The sequence below is a fragment of the Pseudogymnoascus verrucosus genome (genome assembly GCF_001662655.1).
Source record: "Pseudogymnoascus verrucosus strain UAMH 10579 unplaced genomic scaffold scaffold_28, whole genome shotgun sequence".
In the NCBI taxonomy this organism is placed as follows: domain Eukaryota; kingdom Fungi; phylum Ascomycota; class Leotiomycetes; order Thelebolales; family Thelebolaceae; genus Pseudogymnoascus; species Pseudogymnoascus verrucosus.
The window spans coordinates 152,036-171,889 of NW_017263679.1; the positions used below are offsets into that span (position 1 = coordinate 152,036).

A 19,854-nucleotide genomic window follows, 5' to 3' on the forward strand; every position below is an offset into this window, starting at 1 on the left:
GTCCCTCCGAAAGTTACAGAAGTCGGCCGCATGGCTTCAAACGCTAGGATAAAGTATAATCCGAATCTTAGGCTTCTGGGGCCTGTCAAGAGGGAACCATGTTTACCATCTCGATATTAAGATCGATCTGCTTCTGTGGTCTATTGCCACTCTCACCGGGGCAACTTCACGACAGACGCACAAAGACCAGCTCCGTTGGCTGGCATTCTATGCTTTGGCTTCTGAATACTTCATCTGTGCAGAATGACCTTTGTGTGCCAAATCTTTGAGGATTCACTACCCCGCCACTAGATCAAGAGACTGTTGCGCAGTGCCCAAGTGACGGGAAATATCAATTTCGGACTTCACGGCCTGATTCGGAAACATGATTTCTGGCCGTGGTAGAGGTGGTAAAATCCGCCCACCAAGACGTGTAAGTTCACTTGTTGTTTATCTCACAAATTCATTCCTCAACGACTGCCCAAATTGAGGACTCACTGCCCCTCCACTGGAGCACGACACTGTTGCGCAAAGTGCCCAACTGTTGGGAAATATCAATTCCTGTCTTCACGGCCTGATTCAGAAACATGGCGTCTGCCCTTGACAAAGCAGTTGCTCAGGCTCTGAAGCTATCCCTAGCTGGATCGAGTGTAATGGGCAAAATTCACCTTTCTCGGTTTCCACACTTGTTACTTGGCTACACAGAGGCTAACTTTATCACAGCATGCCCTCGGTGGCAGGACCGACCAGGATGATTTTGAGTCAATTTGGAGCGCAATCTGTGTTGCCCTTCGGGAAATCCACACTCGAAATGCCTCCCAAATCTCATTCGAACAGCTCTATCGCCTAGCATACAAAATCGTCCTACAGAAGAACGGCGATAAGCTATATGAGCGTGTCAAGGAGTTTGAGGAACAGTGGTTTGCCGAAGAGGTCATGCCGAAGATCAGATCACTAATCACCAGAAACCATACCGGCTTGACCGTTGGCGGAGGGTCCAGCTCGACAGCAACCGAGAGGAGGATATCCGGTGAGAAGTTCCTGAAGGGGCTTAAGTCGTCGTGGGAAGATCACATTCTCTGCATGAACATGACAGGCGACGTTCTCATGTATATGGATCGTGTGTACTGTACGGACAATCGGAGGCCATCGATCTTCACCACTTGCATGGGGCTATTCAGAGACCATATCCTGCGCTCCAAGCTCGTTGAGTCTGACCTAGACCTCAGCACTTTTGACATCCTGAACTCTGTTCTCCTCGATATGATTCAAATGGAGCGCGAAGGCGACGTTATCGACAAGAATTTAGTCCGATCCTGCATGTACATGCTTGAGGGACTCTACGAAACCGATGAAGATGACGAGAACGAGAAACTGTATTTGACCGTCTTCGAGCCGAAGTTCTTGAACTCCAGCAGGGCATTCTATCAAAAAGAATGTATGATGCTATTGCGAGAATCGGATGCCGGCACCTGGCTTCGTCAGACTCAGAAACGCTTGATGGAAGAGGCTGACAGATGCAAAACTACGATTTCGCCATTGACTGCGCAGAAAATTGCGGAGGTCATTGATACTGAAATGATCGGAAGCCATTTGAACGAATTCATTCAATTGGAAAGCAGTGGTGTCAAGTCAATGATCATGAACGATCGATTTGATGAGCTTGCTCTTTTATACCAAAACATCTCTCGTATTGACCCGAAGAAAGCAGCCTTGCGCGATGCTCTACAGGGACGTGTGATGGAAATGGGCTGTGATATCAACAATACCATCGCCAATACCGATTTCTCTGAGAAGGCTCCGGTGGCTGAAGATGCCGACAAAGCTGCGAAGGGCAGAGTTCCACCGCCTAACCCGGCTGCTCAACAGACTGCGGCAGCCATCAGATGGGTTGACGAGGTGTTGCAGCTCAAGGACAAGTTTGAGAACATGTGGGAGAAGTGCTTCGAGAGCGACCTGATCTTGCAGACTGCGTTGACAAAGAGCTTCTCTGATTTCATCAACCTATTCGATCGCAGCTCCGAATACATTTCGCTGTTTGTCGATGTGAACCTGAAGAGCGGCATTAAAGGCAGAACCGAAGCTGAAGTGGACGCCGTCCTCGACAAGGCGACTACGTTGCTTCGTTACGTGCAGGACAAGGATATGTTCGAGCGCTACTACAAGAAACATCTCGCGCGCCGCCTGTTGCATGGCAAGTCGGAGAGTGCAGAAGTGGAGAAGCAAATGATTTCTCGCATGAAGCAGGAAGTTGGCAATTACTTCACCACTAAACTCGAAGGAATGTTCAAGGATATGACCATGTCAGAAGAACTGACTTCGAACTACCGAACCCACATTCAGGGTCTCGGCGAAAGGGACAGGAAGCAGATTGACCTTGGCATTAACGTCTTGACCACAAACCACTGGCCAATGGAGGTTATGGGTGCTGCGCAGGCACGCTCGGAAGACGGCCGTGTTCAGCAGTGCGTCTGGCCACCTGAAATCAAGCATTTGCAAGACAGCTTCACGAAGTTCTACATGAAGAAGCACAATGGACGTCAGCTGACCTGGCTCCCATTCAGCGGATCCGCCGACATCCGTTGCGTTTTCCCGAAGATCCCAGGCAAGGAAGGCATACTTGGCCGCGAGCGGAAGCATGAACTCACAGTTCCAACTCTCGGCATGATCGTCTTGTTGCTGTTCAATGACCTCGAGGAAGGCGAGTCTCTCTCGTTCGAGGAGATCAGAGAGCGTAGTCGCATCGAGTCGAAGGATCTCCAGCGCATTTTGCCTTGTCTTGCGATTTTACCAAAAGCCAAGGTCCTGAACAAGGATCCCCCTACGAAGAATCTCAAGCCTACTGATCGCTTTTCGTTCAATGCTGCGTTTACCAGCAAGTCGGTCAAGATCAAGGCTCCGACCGCTACGGGCATAAACAAGGTGGAGGGAACTGAGGAGCGAAAGCAGACGGAGAGTAAGAACGACGAGATGAGAGGTGGTGTGATCGAGGCTGCGATTGTTCGCATTATGAAGTAAGTTTAAAATTCTTTTTACTCCCATCTTTAACCACAGACATTATCCAAGCATTCACTCGCGTCAATCACCTACAGAATCCTTCCAAAACTCAGTCTCTACTCTACTAACACACAACTCCCAGGCAACGCAAGCAACTCGAGCACCAACAGCTCCTCACCGAAGTGATTACTCAACTCACCAGCCGCTTCCGCCCCGACCTCAACATGGTCAAGAAGCGAATCGAGAGTCTGATCGAGCGCGAATACCTGGAGCGCGTGGAGGATGTCGAGAGGCCAACATATAGATACCTGGCATGATTTTATGGGGATCAATGATCGGAGTTACGTGGCCATCTGCGCTGAAGGTTTGCGGTGCATTGCTCGGGCGTCGGCATCTGGGGTTTGGTGTTTGAGAGGTGGGTTGGGTTAGCATGGGGAACCTAGATATGACGGGGGTTGGGAGGAGCTCCTTAGGTTACTCTGTATGAGAACAATGAGATATATGACATGGGGAAGCAGATAGAGACCATAGGCCAAATTCTATGTTCCAGACTTCTTCAAACTAGCCTCGGTGGAGGTGCCTATTTCTCTGCATCTTCTTTTACCGTAGCCAGAAGCCGAACGACGCCGCTTGGTCTCCAATAACAGTACCGCGGCATAAACACGAGCGAGATAAATGCTTCCCCTATCCCAAACACAAACAAGCGCAGACTTCGTAAGCTTTCTCACGATTCATCCAGCTCGCGTGTCAACGCGACGTGAGAATCCCAGTCGTCATCCTCCCTGGTTCCGCGATCCCAATTATCAGCGCATGTCATATTCCGCACCTAGCTCACCTAGTTCACCCCAATACGATAATTTGGGAGATTTAACGGCACGGCCGCCTGTGTGCCGTGCGGGGAACACCAAAATCCACCAGAGGCGTCGCGGTACGTTTCCGCGCGACTCCAATTTTTTGGCATTTTAGGATGGTAGCAAGACTCTTGGAGGGGGAGCAGCTCCGCACGAGGCGCAGTAGAGCGGCCTAGAATCCGCGATATGAGTACTAGATTATTTATTTTCTGTGGATGGGGTTGGTAATTTGGGGGCTGAGATAGGAGGAGATGGATGCTGGTGAGGTCGTAAACTCTGGTTGTGGATCCGCTGTGTGGAGAATTTTATGGTTTATGTTGGGGTATGGGGAAGTGTCGTGCGGGGTATGACAGTGCATATCAAACTTCCCCGGTGGTTCGCCGAATGGATTCGTTATACCAACCAGACTATACCCAAATATGCTTACTACATGCTTCAAAGCAAGGGGGATTTTATTATGAATAATAATGCAACACACGCGGCAGTGAAGATCAACGCTTTTTAAACTCCAACAAGGCTAGACGCTCCCACGAACCTGCATAGTCTTATCCCCCCTCCCCCCAATCCACGTTCCCCCACAGTCTCCCCCGCAGTATCACAGCAGCGGGTTGCAGTTGCGGGACATGTCCGTTGTCGAAACATGGATTGTCGTCGCGCTACTGTGAGACATCGCCATACTAGTGGCTGGGATATTGGACTAACTACATGAACTACTGTAAGCATTGTGCAGTGTGGGGAAGTTGAGAGGGGGTAAAAAGGTGGGTGTTACCCCAGAGTCTCGGGTTTTTTTAATATAACTATTCTTCAAGGTCCCTCCTTACTTGGTTAAAGACTTGGGTGTGAGAAAGCTTCGTCGAAATTTCTATCACAAGTCCATAGCTGTGTGAAAGGTTTGCCGCGATGGCAACCTCGACTTCCCCACGACTAAGCCTATCCGATGTTGAAAAACTGCCAGCATCAGTAGCACACCATGAGACCTACGCCGATCTCCCTCCTATGGACCCAGTCGCCCTGAGGAAACTCACGCGCAAATGCGACTTACACGTCGTCCCACCGCTCTTCGTCCTCTTCCTCCTCGCCTTCCTCGACCGAACAAACATTGGGAATGCGAAAATCCAAGGCCTGGAAGCTGGTCTCGGCCTCTCGGGTCCTCAATATAACATCGCGTTGTTCATCTTCTTCGTGCCATACATCCTGTTCGAGGTGCCGAGTAATATCTTGCTGAAGAAGATTGCACCGAGCACATGGCTCTCGTCGATTATGTTTTTATGGGGTCAGCATATCCGGAGATTTTATACCAGCCCCTTCTGACATTATCAGGGATTGCGACGATGGGACAGGGGCTTATTAAGGACTTTGGTGGGATAGTTGGGATGAGGTTCGTGTTGGGGGTTTTCGAGGCTGGCTTGTTTCCAGGTAAGTCAATTGCCATTGCCTCATCGCTGAAAGACTTAATATTAATTCAAACAGGGTGCATCTACCTAATCTCGATGTATTACGAACGTTACGAGCTACAATGGCGACTTAGTCTATTTTTCTCCGCTAGCATCATCGCCGGTGCCTTCGGTGGGCTTCTGGCATATGGCTTGGTCAAGATGGACGGACTCGGCGGATACGAGGGGTTCAGATGGATTTTCATAATCGAGGGTCTAGCCACGGCAGTCATTGGCGCTCTCTCGAAGTTCTGGATTGTGGATTGGCCAGAGACTGCCAAGTTCCTCACCGATGAGGAGAGAGCCATGCTCATCCGCAAGCTTGCGGTTGATGTTGGTGATGCTCGCATGGACAGGTTGGATAGCAAGAGTATCAAGAGGACGTTGTTGGACTGGAAGATCTGGTGTGGGACCTTGTATGTTCCCCTTCCCCCAGACCGCAAGAGCAAGAGTGAGTGTACTGACTTTACTCCGTTTAGGATGTACATGGGCGCCCTCGTAACAGGCTACGCAACCTCCTTCTTCATCCCAACAATCATCAAGCAAATGCACTACACCGCTGCTCAATCCCAGCTGCGCGCAATCCCCATTTTCGTCGTCGCAGCAGCAGCCTGTCTCATGGTCGCCGTCGCCGCCGACCGACTTAAGCATCGCTACAGCTTCATCATCGCCGGCTGCCTCATCGGCATAGTTGGCTACGCCATCCTCCTCAACCTCGACAATGTGAACGTCGCCACCCGCTACATGGCAGCCTTCTTCATCACTACAGGCGGATTCATGGCACAGCCCGTTACCCTGGCCTGGCTGGCCAACCAGATGGGTGGGCACTACAAGCGCTCGATCGGGTCAGCGGTGCAGATTGGATTTGGGAATCTGGGTGGGATTGTGGCGTCGAATATCTTTTTGAAGAAGGAGGAGCCGCATTATCCTGTTGGGTTTGGGACGGCGTTGGGGTTCTTGGGGTTGACGATTATTACTTCGACGGTTTTTTACATTGGGTTGAAGTTGGAGAATAGGAAGAGGGAGGCGGGCGGGAGGGATTATAGGTATCAGGAGGAGGCGAGTGAGTTGACGAATATGGGAGATGACCACCCAAGCTTTAGGTTTACTTATTAGGCGGGTAATACCTAGTTTTGTTATCGAATTTTTGTTCCTTCCAAATCACCTGTCATTGTCGAGTTCTGTTCCTGCAGGTATGCTTGCTGTTGTTGCATCAATTTCTGTTCCTGCAGGAATACATGCTCCTGTATCGAATTTCCGCCTCTTTCGGAATACCTGCTGTCTATAACCGCTTTGACTTTGTTTCCAGCAGTAAACGGTCGACATTAGAATTCATCCGCCGGGTCATCTCAAGCACATGCGAACATATCCCCTATTATACCAGCTCGACCAACCCATTCGAAACACAGAAAGCGCAATGCATGACACAATTCAATGCGCCCCCCAAGACAATCGGCCTGAGCAAACACAAACTCCAGGCAAACTTTATATTAATGTCAGTGAAAGCTATGATAGAAAGCCCCGTTTACCGTTATGGATAATCGTCGGCTCGGTAAATTAGAATTCCCCCGCGTATTAAATCATTCCTGCATGGGTTAATCGGTCAATCGGTCAATGAAATGCCTCGGTTGGCAGCTCCACGTGAAGAAACCCCTCTTAAGTTCGTCCCGAAGTGGTCAGCTACGGTCAGCCGTTGGCGTCCTTATTCTAAGGGTCGTCATCCCTTATTTAATTCTGGAATCTTTGGGATTATATACATATACTTCATCTCTGAGATATACATTTCCTGTGAAATACAGGATCTATTTCACCTATCCCATTCCTAATTGACATATATACACTCATTCAACATGCCAGCCCACAAAGGATGGTTACCGCGCGAGGGTAAGTACCCATACCCCAGCCCAATTCCCGTGGTCGCATCCGCCCCCCGCGTTACCCCAGATTTCAAAATAGTGGCGGCAAACTGACATCTCCACCTCCCCAGGTTTCTCCTCTGAAGTACTCGGCTCCCTCATCAAGAAGACCCTCCTCAATCCCGCCCTCACCCTCCCCCTCGTCCTCCTCGCCCGCTACACAAAGCAAGGACAAAACCTGTCCATCCTCCACGAAACCGCCTTCTCGCGCCTCCAGATCGCCCTCGCCCTCGGCCTCATCCGCTATGCAAACAACTACCTCTCCCAAAAGGCCCTGGACAACTTCAAGTCAGACAAGTACATCTGGTCGCAGGAAGTCGTCCTCGTCACCGGTGGCGCTGGTGGAATCGGCGGCGCGATCGTCCGCATGCTCGCTGAGAAGGGCATCAAGGTCGTGGTGCTCGATGTCATTCCCATGACCTACGAAGCCAGTACGTTCCCCCCTGCCGCTTTTCCCGTTTTTCTCCTTCCATCATTTTCCTTTTTGCGCGCACCGGCCAGGCCTGGCCCCAGGATGAAATCTAGTCTGATCAGCATGTTCCGCGTGTAGAACTGACATTACCCTCAGCCGCCAACGTCCACTACTTCAAGTGCGACATCACCGACTCCGCGACCGTCGCGTCCGTCGCAGCCGAGATCCGCCGCACCGTCGGCAACCCCACCATTCTCGTGCTGAACGCCGGTGTCGCGCGCGGAAAGTCCATCTTAGAGGCCACAGAGAAGGACGTCAGGTTCACCTTCGACGTCAACTCCATCGCGCATTACATCCTGGCGAAGGAATTCCTGCCCAGCCTGATCGCGCGCGATCACGGGATGGTCGTCACGGTCGCGTCGATCGCGGCGTTTATTACGGTGCCGAGGATGGTGGATTACTCGGCCTCCAAGGCGGCGGCGATGTGCTTCCACGAGGGACTGGGAGCGGAGCTCGCGACGCTGTATAATGCGCCTAAGGTGCGCACGGTGATTGTGAACCAGGGGTACACCAAGACGCCTTTGTTCCAGGGCTACACTAACAGCTCGTCGTTCATGGTGCCGTCGCTGGAGGTGGACACTGTTGCTGAGGGCATCGTGAACCAGATCCTGTCGGGACACAGTGGGCAGCTTATTATGCCGGGGTTCACGAACATGTTGACTTACTTGAGGGGATTCCCGCATTGGTTCCAGAGGAGGACGAGGCATGACGGTGTGTCGATCATGGCGAAGTGGCATGGAAGACAGGTCATTGATGTGGAGAAGGAGTATGGTGTGAAGAAGGATATCAGCGCGTAAGTTGTGCTACGGGAGAACCGAGTCGAGGTCGTTGTGAGAACTGACCTGCTGCCCAGGTCGACTGTGTTGGTGGATAAGGAGGATTAATCGCCGTCGCCGTATATGGGATGGGAGGCAGAGGCACGTATTGAAATGTGATATGGAATGGGAGTTTAGGAACCTGCGGAAACGCATGGCTAACGCTTCGAGGTGGCTTTTCAAGGGTTTTCCTCGTTTATGAAGAGATGGAGCTTGTATCTATGTAACCTCTTGCTATGTGCAAATGATACCCGCACAATTTTGTATAAAGAAACTTATCTGTAATGAGCTTTCGTCTAGGGCTTGTGCTTGTGACTCTGTGATACCTCGATACAGTCAATCTTTGGGAAGGAGTTGCTACAGTTGACTGCATCATACTATCGGAATAATGAAGAAGAGAATTGCTGCTGTTGATAAGGCTATATACATTGTAAGTTTCCGCTGCGCCACCATCGTCCCAAAGCTAGCCATACCTGCCAAGTTAAAGATATCAGTATCTCCACACTCTACCTCCCATCATCATCTAAAAATCCAAATACCCTCTCTCCCCAACCCCCAAGCAGCAACAATCTACGCCCTCTTCCACCCTCACCAATATCTAAACAATACTACACCCCGCTCATATCCAACCCTCAAAAATAACTGAAGCCAATATCTCCATCCTTGCCAAAAACATCTCTCGTCCCCTCATCGATCTCCTCATCGCTACTCATAAACAGGCCACCACTGAAAGATTGAGCTAGTCCCTCAGATGATCCTTTGTGTAGGATCAATCTATTCTCCGTATTCCCTCGCACCTCCCCCTGTATGCCCATGCTGCTGTCAGGGCGCTCAATTTTCAGCGCCTTAGTGGCTCGGGGAGGAGTCGCGTTGTAAAGCTCTCCATCATCATAAAAAGGGTGTTTGAGATCCGAGGAATCGGGCCGTCTCCCCCCGATGACCCCCGGGGGGTGCGGCTGAAGATGGAACTCGGATTCGGGAATATACCCCCCACCTCCCCTCTCAGAAACCGGACCGCGATTCTCCCCCGAGCCAACAGCCCCTCCCCCCCTGCCAACCCCCAACCCTCCCAAAATCCCAACCTCCGATTCCAGGTTACCCTCCTCTCCTTCCTCATACGACTCCCCCAATCCCTCCCCCATCAGCCCGCTCTCACCCATCCCATCCCTCTCCCGTCCCTGCTCCACTCCAGCCCGAAACCCGGCTTCATACCCCTCCATCCTCGCTTCCCTCCTCACTCTCATCAGTTCCTGGAGATGACTTCTCAATAACCCGTCCTGCACATCGCCGATCTCCCGAATCGCTCTCTGCTGGCCCGCTACATCGCCTTCCGTGCGCGCTTGAGCGAGCTCGGCTTCCCTCGCGTCATCCGACTGCGCGGTGGCGATTTGCTGTTTTAGCCTCGCAACTTCTGAAGAATGATCCGTTGAGCGCTGTGATGCAAGCGCCGTGGAGATGCGGGCGAGAGAGGAGCTGAGGAAAGTGTGGTGCGAAGTTGCCGAAGCGAGGAGGGTGGTTGTGAGGCTAGTGACGGTTCGATCGTAGGCGCTTGTTAAATCGCGGTTGAGCGCGGCGAGGAGGGCTGGGATCGGGTCTTCAGTTTGTCCGTCGTCGGGATTTGGGGCCGTGGAAATCAGCGGGGTGGGTTGACTCGGGGTTGGTCTCTGGGCTGTGGTTGTGGCTCGGAGAGGGCGGTTGTTCAGGGACGGCGTGGGTGAGTCGCTGTCCCTGGTGTCGGGGAGGGGGGTGACCGAGAGCCAGTTTCTGTGGAGGGCTTCTTCGACTAGGCGGCAGTGTGCGGTTGTCCATTTTGAAGGGGCGTTCTGGGGGAAACGACGGAATTTGTCGGAGAAGTTCCATTTGTAGGCTCCTTTGCCGGAGGGGTTGTCATATAGGAGGTGGGTGTTTTGTTTTGAGCGGAAGCTGTAGCCGGTGGCGTTTTCTGGGGGGGGTTAGAGACATTCTCAAAAGTATGTATATTTGAGAAGCCTCGGAATAATACTTACTGATAAGAGTCCTCAGTCGTTCCATGACCCGTTGATAATGTCTTGACATTATACGGTCCCTATAACCTTTGGCGGGCGACTCTATAGTCTCCACAGTAGCTGGGGTGTCAGATCTTGGACGATAGTTGGATCTATCATTTTCTGCACCATTGCGAGAGCTAGTTGACGAGGCAGTCTTGTATGCACTTGAAGATGCGTCCGAATGATGCTCCTTAGCAAGATCAGGCTCCCACGCAACTGCAACCAGGTGCCCCTTTTGAAGTGCTGCAATGCAGTTCTGAGTCGCTAAATCATTCCAGTACTCGTGAGTCCTCGGTAACATAGACACTTGGTCATAGCTGTCGCCATTCGGGAACTGGGGGTATTTTGCGCTGAATTTCCACTGAAGCTTCAGGTTCTTGACGGTTGCTTGGGTTGCATCACTGTGGGCGTCCCACCATTTCGATCTTGCAGTTCCTACGAGAAGTTAGTAGCGCATCCTTCGAGGATTATATTCTGACATACCAGTTGCTGCTGCGATTTCAGCTTGCAACATCGTCAGCATATCGTTGTGGCTTTGCTGCAACTTCTGTGATGTTGAAGCTGTTGTGTGTGATATTGTCTGGCTGGTTCAGAGAGTTGAACAGGCTCATATGCCGGGCAACAAGAAGTATCTCTTTCGGCCAAAGAAATATATTTGGTGGTGAAAGATGAATGTGGAAAACATTATGGTGGCGTGAAACACATATGCTTGGTTTATGAATAGACTGGAGCCGGTAAAAAATGTGAATTCACTCCAAACCTTTATGCTGGGAAAGTGCACCAAAGAACATAAAGCAAAATGAAAAATAGTTTTGATGATATGAGCTTTCCCCACACTAAAGAAATGAACTTTCGGGGACAGTAATGGAAATTGGTGGTAGAATCTTGGAATCTCCATGCTAAATCCATTACACCTTGCCAATTATTTGAATATGGATTTAAATGGTATAACATCTTAACGACAAAGACGTCTAGAAGTTTCGTATAACTTATCATAAATTTCTCAGACACAAATTATTTTACACCTAATGTTTTATTTTCAACAATCCTTATCATTGCAGAGTTAAATATCTGAAATAAATAAATAACAAAGGACATATAAAACTGCCTTTATAAAATATAAGATTATTTGGTAAATAATGTTTGCTCGAAGTTCGGAGTGAGTTAGTTGAGTCGGGAGATACTCGTACTATATCGGGCGCTTAACGTTCAAGTTGAATTAAGGTATACGCTACGGTCATACGTTGTTCCAGTATACCCGCTCAGACCATGGATGATCAGGTTTAAGCCTCCAACATCAGGTGCTTAGCCAGCTGCCTGCATACAAATGTCTGGCCATGGAGATTCAAGGCTTTGTTGCTGGATTCCGAATATCAGCAATAAGGATACAAGACATTTCTGACCTTCAAAAGCTATAATTTGTTTGAGATTTCTTGTTAGAGCTTGTCTACAGGCCAGCTGAGTCCAGCCCATTAGGTGAACAGAGGTGCTGACGTCAGACTCCACTTTTCCATTTCGCTGAGCGACAATCAACCCGTGAAAGTGAGAGGAAAACATATAAAAATTTGATATATTGAATACCAGATTCTCGGGCGGTTCATTATGTTTATATTATATTCCCTTCTAGAAGAAATGAGGGCGGGATCTGCGGGGGCATGACTTTCCCATGGCGGTTTGGCCAGTCAAGGTAGCTCCCCGCTAAGTTAGCGCGCGCGACATTCCCAACCAGGTGCTGGAACCAAGTCACACACCGGCGCCCACTCCACAACTCAGCCACAACATATATACTCCGATATTATCTCTAAGTCGAGACTTACTGTGCCCTATATTGCCAATAAGCGACCGCTACTGCGACAAAACGATGTGCTCAGTCTCCCCTTAAGCTCTGGCGACATCGAAAGGCAAGCTCCGACCACAAATCGCTACGCCCCTTGAGACATGGAGCAGCCTACAGGCCAAGACGGGCGCGCGACTCGACCCTCGGCGTTCCAGGCCCCGAGGAAGAAGAGGAACCATAGGGGAGGGAAAAAGAAGCGCTCAACGAAGCAGCCGTTCGCATTGCCCGCCTCTGAAGAAGAAGATGTGTCTGCCGTCCTCGAGACCTCAGAAGATCGCAAAACTAAGCAAAGCACTGCGAGGTCCCCTTTGCAGAGGTCCACTTTGCACAGACTACAAGGGCGGAACTCGAGTAATACAAGCTTAGAGAGCGAGGCACTGCTCGATCACAGGTACGTTTATGGCATATTGTTTCCAACTGGAAGTTATGAGTCTAACAAAGTGAAGAGAGCAGAAGTTTATGCGGCCTCGAAGATCCTCGACATTACAGCATAATGCGTTTGATCAGTCAATCTACGAATCCCCCGGTTCCATCCGGCCACAATACACAAACCCCTTTGCCTCGCAAGAGAGCGGGCGTAGCCGCCAGTTGAAGCGTGGATACACCATGCCCAATGCCGAAGAGAACATGGACGAAGAGGCAGACGAGCGGACACCGATGCTTGCTACTTCTATGCCAAGAAGTGGATATGGAGGACAAAGTATGGGATCGGGACCCAAACCGAGCCGATATGGTCGAAATGGCAGCAGCTCGTCCGATATTAGGAAAGGAGTATCGAAATCGACCAGCCGAGAGGTGCCGGCGCCTCTTCCTTCTCAATCGTCTGGCGCTTACAACGTCAATTACCCACCTTCTGTTCCAGGAAGCCCTTCGATGAGCCCGGCCCATAAGCCGATGAGCTTTGGGGACATGCTAGGACGAGATGAATTCCCAAGTGATAGGGATCATTTTGAGGAAGAAGAAGAGGACGAGTATCATGACAGGGGCGAAACTACGCCCGATCGTCGGTCGGTGCATGGCTCGCTGGCCGAGAGACTAGAAAGACGCCCAACAGTGGCCGCAAGAGCAGAAGAAGATGTGTGCTTTCCTGCGGAAGCTATGTCGGAAATCACAGAAATTGCAGAGGAAGACGTTGCCGAACAGGAAGGCAGTATATTCCACCAAAATGTTCGACGCCGGCGTCCAAAGTGGCCAGATCTGGCTGTTCTTGATGAGTGGAGCAGAATTGAGAAGGAAGGGAGGAGTGAAGAGGCGCGAGCAAAGAGGATGGTTGAACCGCAGCTTATTGGAGGACGTCTGCGTCCCACCCACTCGCGGAATTGGCATCGGGTGGAGGAGGATGCTCCATACCGATTTACCTACTTCAACGAAGAATTCCCAAGCACCATCCACAGCCAGACGATTTCAGAACTCGAACAGCCTGGTCTAAGTTTCAAGGAGCTATTTATTCCTGACCGCCCCGAATTATGCGACTCGTCTGACGACGAAGAAGACGATCAGTACCCGGGGCTTCTGCCGTCAGAACAATACCAGATACGTACTCATTCAAATGGCAATAATAATATGGAATCTAGAGCAACAACTCGCCAAAGCTCGTATATGGATTTGAGCCCATGTTCAACTGTGCCCGACGATAGGCATTCTGAAAAAGCCTCAACTCCCGCTCAAAGGGGTAAACTAAGCTCTGCAAACACTATGAGCATCCCCGAATTATCGTTACCGCCACCACAAGATCCTCATGCAGCAGCAGCAGCCAAAGAAGCCACAACCGAGCAAACATCAGCCGGTACTAAGTCTCCAGAAGCCCCCAGAGAACGACCGAAGCGTTATGGGGACAGGCCAACGTGGTGGTTAGATGTATTCTCTCCATCCGAAGCGGAAATGAAAATCATAGCCAAGACCTTCGGTATTCATCCGCTTACCGCAGAAGACATTATGGTTCAAGAAGCGCGAGAGAAAGTGGAACTGTTCCGTAACTACTACTTTGTCAATTACCGGACGTTTGAGCAAGACATGAACAACGAAGACTTCCTCGAGCCTGTCAACATGTATGTCGTCGTTTTCCGCGAAGGAATCATCAGTTTCCACTTCTCGCTCACGCCGCATCCGGCAAACGTGCGGAGACGAATTCGTCAGTTGAAAGACTACCTAATCCTCTCCTCGGATTGGATTTCCTATGCCATCATCGACGATATTACCGATGTTTTTGCGCCGTTGATTCAAACTATCGAAGACGAAGTCGATGATATCGACGACGCGATTCTAATGTTACATTCCCCACCATCTGGCGACTCCACAGACGAGAAACGCTCCGAAGCAGGCGGGAAGACTGTAGAAAACGGCGCGGACATGCTTCGGCGTGTTGGAGATTGCAGGAAGAAGGTTATGGGTCTGTATCGGCTCCTCGGAAATAAAGCGGATGTGATTAAGGGCTTTGCGAAGAGATGTAATGAGCACTGGGATGTTGCACCGAGGAGCGAGATCGGGTTGTATTTGGGAGATATTCAGGATCATATTGTGACTATGACGGGGAACTTGAGTCACTATGAGAAGTACGCCCTCCTATTTTCTTATCTTGTTGACATGGCGCTAATTATAATAGGATTCTAGCACGCTCGCACGGCAACTACCTCGCGCAGATTAATATTCGCATGAACGAGCGGCAAGAGCAGACCGCTGACGTCCTTGGCAAATTGACGGTGCTGGGAACGATCGTGTTGCCCATGAATATTATAACTGGGTTGTGGGGAATGAACGTCTGGGTGCCTGGACAGAATGCAGAGAACAGTCTGACGTGGTTTTGGTGCATTACTGTCGGCTTATTGGTATTTGGGTTGAGTTGTTTCTTGATGGCGAGGACGCTCTACCGGATTGTATGAGCGGGTACAGCTATCATGGGGGGTTGAACATGCGAGCAGGGGTTCGATAGATACCTTATTATCGAGGCTTATTATCGAGGATGGATTTAAGCGTCTAGACGAGTGGGAGGCGGCTGGATATCCGGGTTTGTGCTGTTGGGTGTTGAAGGTTGGAGCATTTCTTGGATAGGATTGTTCTTGGGGTCCTTGGCGGGATTTAAATTGGTATATCACTATATACATCGATGATAAGATCTTATTTACTGGGATTTGGACTACACATGGCGATACGGCGTTTCATATGCCTGTCCATTGGTTAGAGGTGGTAGTATCCGAATATAAGACAAATTATGGAATTTGATAAAGCATGGCAAAAAGCTGCCCATCTAATATTTTGGTGAACAAGAAGATATACTATGATGACACTAGTGATCTTCATACATTTGAAAGCATAAAGTAGAATTTTAAACCAAAGATTTTATGTATTGATATATTTCTACTTTATAACCTCATTTTCAAGGTCGATGAGTTCCTCGCAGTCGATTTAAGGTACCCGCTAGGGACCCTTCTTATCCGTTCCGAAAGGTTCTACACACACCCCCACCAAACCCCACCATCAAGGCAACACTTCCAGCCCTTCCTCATCGCCATATACCCAGCATACTTTCAAATCCGCCAGCTTAAGATTCAATTCACTACCTCTACACCACTACACTAGACGACCGTCAAAATGCCACCACCAAGCCCTCTTGCCATTGCAACCTCCTCCCTCCAGCGGTTGGTGAAGGAAGAAGCGTCCTACTACAAAGAGCTCGAGAAGCAAGAGGCTCGCCTGAAGAAGATTGAGGAGAGCACTGAGGAGGATGAGAATAGGGAGTACACCCTGAAGCAAGAAGTGAGCCTACCCACCCCTCCCATCTATCCACTTGCCCCTCCTTCCCTCTTCCATTCTCAAAATACCATATCCCTGGCAAACCAGGACAGCTACACGTGACAGTAGAACAGTATTAACAACATAACAATAGAGAGCAGCTATCGAGGAGACCAAGGCTGTCTTCCCAACCCTCCAGCAGCGGATCGGGGATAACCTCGAGAAACTACGTGATCAGGTTGAGAAGGCGTTGGAGAACCCGGGGGAGAAAACCGAGGAGGAGGTTGTGAAGGCCAAGAGCGCGATTGAGAATGCGCAGAAGGCGTTGAAGGATGCTTCTGCGAAGGCATGAGATGGTCTGAAGATACGTGTGTGGGGTGGGGGATGAATGAAGATGTGGAGGTTGGGTAATATGTAGGGCGGAGGTTTATCACGAGGGTTTATGGGGGAACTGAGCATATTGGACGACGTGATCGGGTATTGCGCCAGGTAGTATACAACTAGCTACTATCTATACAAGCTGAGCGAGTTCTGCACTCCTTGGTATTATGTGGTATCCATCTTATCCTCACCACTACTTGACGAACTAGGCTCATGCACCGTAACCTTTGGAATCTCCACCTCCACTTCCTCTCCCTCCTCAACAGCACTATCCGCATCCGCCATAGGCGAATCAACACCCGCCTCCGCCATAACCGCATCACCCTCCTCAGCCATCTGCCTCCTCCTCTCCGACCCAGTAGGCGAAGGCGCACGACTCCCCGGCCTGCTTCCGCCGCGACTACCAGCACGACTACTCGCGCGACTGTTCGACCTCGAGTAACCATTCGACGCCGGCTTCAGATTCGAGCTCTTATACACATTATCCGCCTCTGTGCTCGCACCTCTCGTCGCTCTAGGCGTTAAAGCGCCATCCGGTCTCGGTGTAGCTTCTCCGCTGTCGTGTTTGGGTGTTTGTTCGCCTACTTCTCCATCTTCTTCACCAGCATCACCCATCCCCTCTCTGCGCTCTACTTCCTCTTTCTCGTCTCTGATGAGCCTTCGCAGCCTCACGCCCTCCTCGACGATACGACCGAACTGTTCGCGTCTCTCGGCCCACGTCTCGCCGTATTGTTCTCTCTCCTTCTCCAGCTCGCGGCACTCTTCTTCTAGCTTCTGCAGGTTTGCTGCTTGCTCTTCTCGTGTGCGCAGCATGCGGTTACTCGTGATTTTCTCTGCCAACTTATCGAACCCCTTCCGCTGATCCAGCGTCGCCCTCGCGCTCTCAAGCTTCACCCTAAGCTCAGCGGTATTATCCTTGACATCCTGCGCCGCCTCCAAAATCCTCAGTTTCTCCGCCGCATAGCGCTCACGCTCCCGCTCATTCGAGTTACGCAAGAACTGGAAACGGGCGATACTGCTGTCGAAAGCGGCGAAATCGAGGAGCACGTCTTCGTGGAACTGGCGGCGCTCGTCGAGCTGTTTTTGGTGCGTGGCTTCTTGCTCGGTGGCGGCTTCGGGGGTCGTGAGGGTGTCGGGGGGTGGGGTGAGAGGGGCGAGGGGAGTGGAGATGAGAGAGCCGGGGGCGAGGAGGCGTTTGGTGATGCGCTTGAAGGGTTTCTCTTCGATGTTGAGGATGCGGGTCTTGTGGAGTTCGTCTTCTTCGCGTTGGCCGAGGAGTTGGAAGGATGCCATTGTTGGTGTGTTTGACCTTGGTTGGTCTGGACGGTTGACGATGTTGAGTTCCGAATTGTGAGTTCCCTTCCACACTCGTTGTTGCGACGATTGACTGAAATTCAACTGAAGTTGTGGTTATAATCTGGAAATGCCACAGGCCTTCCGCCGCAAGGCTGAGATTGAAGCTTGACGCCAACCAATCCCTGTCGGCTCCACTCTCAACGCTAAACCATTTTCATATGAGCTGGGTCAACCTCAGCCTCGACTTTCCTATTGTGGTCCTATTGAACCCACCACGACAATAGAAGCGCTTCCTATTGAGAATATCACCACAATGTATCGCCTATCTTCAGAGGATAATTTCTTACTTGGCTCGCTGAAATATTACTCGTAACAGACCGTTATTTATTCATTGCTACTTGCACTTCTCGCACTTCTCGAACACTCACACTCGAAACAATCACTTTTTGACTTCGAACCACCAATATACTAAGGCACACTGCCTCTTCTTTTACACCCGAACCAACATATACCGAACCCAATACGAACCATGGCTTCCAAGGAAGAGGAAAATAGTGCCCATCGGGACCCGTTCAGCCTCCAGAGAATGTGTGAGAGGGCAGCTATCAGAAATATTAAAGGTATGGTTCAATAATGACGGCTATAGGATCTGTCAAGCTAATAAATCTTGAAGATATATACGATGTTGGCGGCATGTCATACAAAACCGTCAAACCAATCCTTGCCAGAATAAAAATCCCAGAGCAGCTCCGTCAAATCGAGCTTGCCTCTCCCCAAATCATCGGCGAAACAGTCGAACTCTGGGAGCGATTCATCCAGCGCGATGTCGAGAACTGGCGTGAGAAAAACTACCGCCCCAGCAATCCTGCAGACTGGCCAGCCGTCTACAGGAAGTACATGGATGAACAGAAGGCCAAAATCGACTACGATAAAGAGAAGCTCCGCCAGGCATTGGCCGGCATCAAGAAAGAACAGACCAACAACCTCAGCAAGAAGGTCGAAGCTCGATACATGCCAAAAATACCAAGAGACTCGCGTATGCGTGCAAATGATGGCGGAGTCCCGATTGTCGGTCGCGGCGGCAGATCTGGGAACCGTATTGGTGTTCCCGGTCGTCGCCTTCCGTCGGTGTCCGCAATCGGATATGCAGCGACAGGAGTCAAGAAGAGAGTCAACATCGTCGAGAAGGCCAGACGCGAGGCCGCTATGGCTATTGCAGCCCGTCGACAGGGTCAAGCCCATGTCCCTGACTTTCGGAGCCAAATCAGGAAGGCTCCAGCTGGGATGGTGAACGAGTATCGCAAGGCTGCTGAGGTTGAAAAGAAGAAGCTCAGCCCGCGCAATTCCCCAGTCGCTACTGGTATCCCCGTCCCAAACGCAGCCATGAAAGACCGCGAGGCACGACTTCGAGCTATCAAAGCGTCTGGTGCGAGGAAGCCACCAGTTCAAGAGCAAGTGCCTTACCTTGCACCTGCGCAAGTCCTCGACTTCAACACTCCGTCCGAGGACACCCACGCAAGCTCTGCAAACGATGACGATGACATCGAGAAGCTCTTTGGCGAATACCATGAGCGCCAGCTCAGCGCGACAGCTAAGCGCAAGCTACACGGAAACGATTACGCCGACCCATTCACCTACCGCCCTTCCCCAGTCAAACCACCGACTAAACGCACAACCGATATCCCGCCAGAGGAATGGGAAGCCCGATTGCAAGGGAGAAAGAGCGCCAGTCCGCCTGCGCGCTCCAGACAGTCATCCCCGAGTGGAGTCACGGAGCAGCCGAAGAATGCGAGTCCGATGAAGGGTCCACCAAAGAAGATTTTCAGGCGCCCACCTACGGATCCGTTCATGACGCCGAAGAGACCTCGCCGTGCTTAGTCTGTCTGTCTTGTCGTGTTTTGTTTTGCATTGTCTAGGGCGTTTGGGAGATTGGTATCAGGATAGGGGTATATACACATGTGGAAGCATTTGCAAGCATAAATCACGGAGGAGTATGGGGGTGGGGTATGGGTATATATGCATGTGAAAGCACTGGCACGTATAAAGGAGTTCAATTACTAGGGCGATAGATACCATACATACGATGCATGTTAATATGAAAGTTGATGAACTATTACCATG

The 19,854-nt window shown here is 50.7% G+C and overlaps 8 protein-coding genes across 8 annotated transcripts; 6 read left to right on the top strand and 2 right to left on the bottom strand.

Moving 5' to 3' along the window:
* Positions 1-566: 566 nt before the first annotated feature.
* CUL3 (cullin-3) lies at positions 567-3,293 on the top strand (the record flags this gene model as incomplete). The annotated part of the gene is made up of 3 exons (XM_018275909.1): positions 567-629; positions 703-2,993; positions 3,119-3,293. The coding sequence occupies 3 exons, from the start codon at positions 567-569 to the stop codon at positions 3,291-3,293; spliced, it is 2,529 nt and encodes an 842-aa protein (XP_018129528.1).
* Positions 3,294-4,727: 1,434 nt separating this feature from the next.
* VE01_06464 (uncharacterized protein) lies at positions 4,728-6,376 on the top strand (the record flags this gene model as incomplete). The annotated part of the gene is made up of 4 exons (XM_018275910.1): positions 4,728-5,100; positions 5,148-5,243; positions 5,298-5,676; positions 5,740-6,376. The coding sequence occupies 4 exons, from the start codon at positions 4,728-4,730 to the stop codon at positions 6,374-6,376; spliced, it is 1,485 nt and encodes a 494-aa protein (XP_018129531.1).
* A 575-nt stretch (positions 6,377-6,951) lies between these two features.
* Positions 6,952-8,748, top strand: VE01_06465 (uncharacterized protein). The gene is made up of 4 exons (XM_018275911.2): positions 6,952-7,144; positions 7,248-7,607; positions 7,745-8,441; positions 8,502-8,748. The coding sequence occupies exons 1-4, from the start codon at positions 7,111-7,113 to the stop codon at positions 8,530-8,532; spliced, it is 1,122 nt and encodes a 373-aa protein (XP_018129530.1). The 5' UTR covers positions 6,952-7,110; the 3' UTR covers positions 8,533-8,748.
* A 301-nt stretch (positions 8,749-9,049) lies between these two features.
* On the bottom strand, positions 9,050-11,004 carry VE01_06466 (uncharacterized protein; the record flags this gene model as incomplete). Its single annotated transcript, XM_018275912.2, has 3 exons — positions 9,050-10,405; positions 10,470-10,925; positions 10,974-11,004. The coding sequence occupies 3 exons, from the start codon at positions 11,002-11,004 to the stop codon at positions 9,096-9,098; spliced, it is 1,797 nt and encodes a 598-aa protein (XP_018129533.1). The 3' UTR covers positions 9,050-9,095.
* Positions 11,005-12,263: 1,259 nt separating this feature from the next.
* On the top strand, positions 12,264-15,556 carry MNR2 (CorA metal ion transporter). Its single transcript, XM_018275913.2, has 3 exons — positions 12,264-12,718; positions 12,774-14,879; positions 14,930-15,556. The coding sequence occupies exons 1-3, from the start codon at positions 12,429-12,431 to the stop codon at positions 15,204-15,206; spliced, it is 2,673 nt and encodes an 890-aa protein (XP_018129532.1). The 5' UTR covers positions 12,264-12,428; the 3' UTR covers positions 15,207-15,556.
* A 263-nt stretch (positions 15,557-15,819) lies between these two features.
* On the top strand, positions 15,820-16,610 carry VE01_06468 (uncharacterized protein). The gene is made up of 2 exons (XM_018275914.2): positions 15,820-16,080; positions 16,211-16,610. Exons 1-2 carry the CDS (start codon positions 15,916-15,918, stop codon positions 16,406-16,408), a joined length of 363 nt encoding a protein of 120 aa, XP_018129535.1. The 5' UTR covers positions 15,820-15,915; the 3' UTR covers positions 16,409-16,610.
* Positions 16,530-17,854, bottom strand: VE01_06469 (uncharacterized protein). The gene has a single exon (XM_018275915.2). The coding sequence runs from the start codon at positions 17,728-17,730 to the stop codon at positions 16,603-16,605; it is 1,128 nt and encodes a 375-aa protein (XP_018129534.1). The 5' UTR covers positions 17,731-17,854; the 3' UTR covers positions 16,530-16,602.
* A 38-nt stretch (positions 17,855-17,892) lies between these two features.
* VE01_06470 (uncharacterized protein) lies at positions 17,893-19,847 on the top strand. Its single transcript, XM_018275916.2, has 2 exons — positions 17,893-18,353; positions 18,407-19,847. The coding sequence occupies exons 1-2, from the start codon at positions 18,263-18,265 to the stop codon at positions 19,609-19,611; spliced, it is 1,296 nt and encodes a 431-aa protein (XP_018129451.1). The 5' UTR covers positions 17,893-18,262; the 3' UTR covers positions 19,612-19,847.
* Positions 19,848-19,854: the final 7 nt, after the last annotated feature.

Bases quoted from the DNA above. Each gene is read 5' to 3' on its own strand.
- VE01_06465 (XM_018275911.2), top strand. From the start codon at position 7,111: ATGCCAGCCCACAAAGGATGGTTACCGCGCGAGG. The intron at 7,145-7,247 runs GTAAGTACCCAT...CCACCTCCCCAG, and splicing joins AGGATGGTTACCGCGCGAGG to GTTTCTCCTCTGAAGTACTC. The intron at 7,608-7,744 runs GTACGTTCCCCC...CATTACCCTCAG, and splicing joins TCCCATGACCTACGAAGCCA to CCGCCAACGTCCACTACTTC.
- MNR2 (XM_018275913.2), top strand. From the start codon at position 12,429: ATGGAGCAGCCTACAGGCCAAGACGGGCGCGCGACTCGACCCTCGGCG. The intron at 12,719-12,773 runs GTACGTTTATGG...AACAAAGTGAAG, and splicing joins GAGGCACTGCTCGATCACAG to AGAGCAGAAGTTTATGCGGC. The intron at 14,880-14,929 runs GTACGCCCTCCT...TAATTATAATAG, and splicing joins AACTTGAGTCACTATGAGAA to GATTCTAGCACGCTCGCACG.
- VE01_06468 (XM_018275914.2), top strand. From the start codon at position 15,916: ATGCCACCACCAAGCCCTCTTGCCATTGCAACCTCCTCCCTCCAGCGG. The intron at 16,081-16,210 runs GTGAGCCTACCC...ACATAACAATAG, and splicing joins AGTACACCCTGAAGCAAGAA to AGAGCAGCTATCGAGGAGAC.
- VE01_06469 (XM_018275915.2), bottom strand. From the start codon at position 17,730: ATGGCATCCTTCCAACTCCTCGGCCAACGCGAAGAAGACGAACTCCAC.
- VE01_06470 (XM_018275916.2), top strand. From the start codon at position 18,263: ATGGCTTCCAAGGAAGAGGAAAATAGTGCCCATCGGGACCCGTTCAGC. The intron at 18,354-18,406 runs GTATGGTTCAAT...TAAATCTTGAAG, and splicing joins AGCTATCAGAAATATTAAAG to ATATATACGATGTTGGCGGC.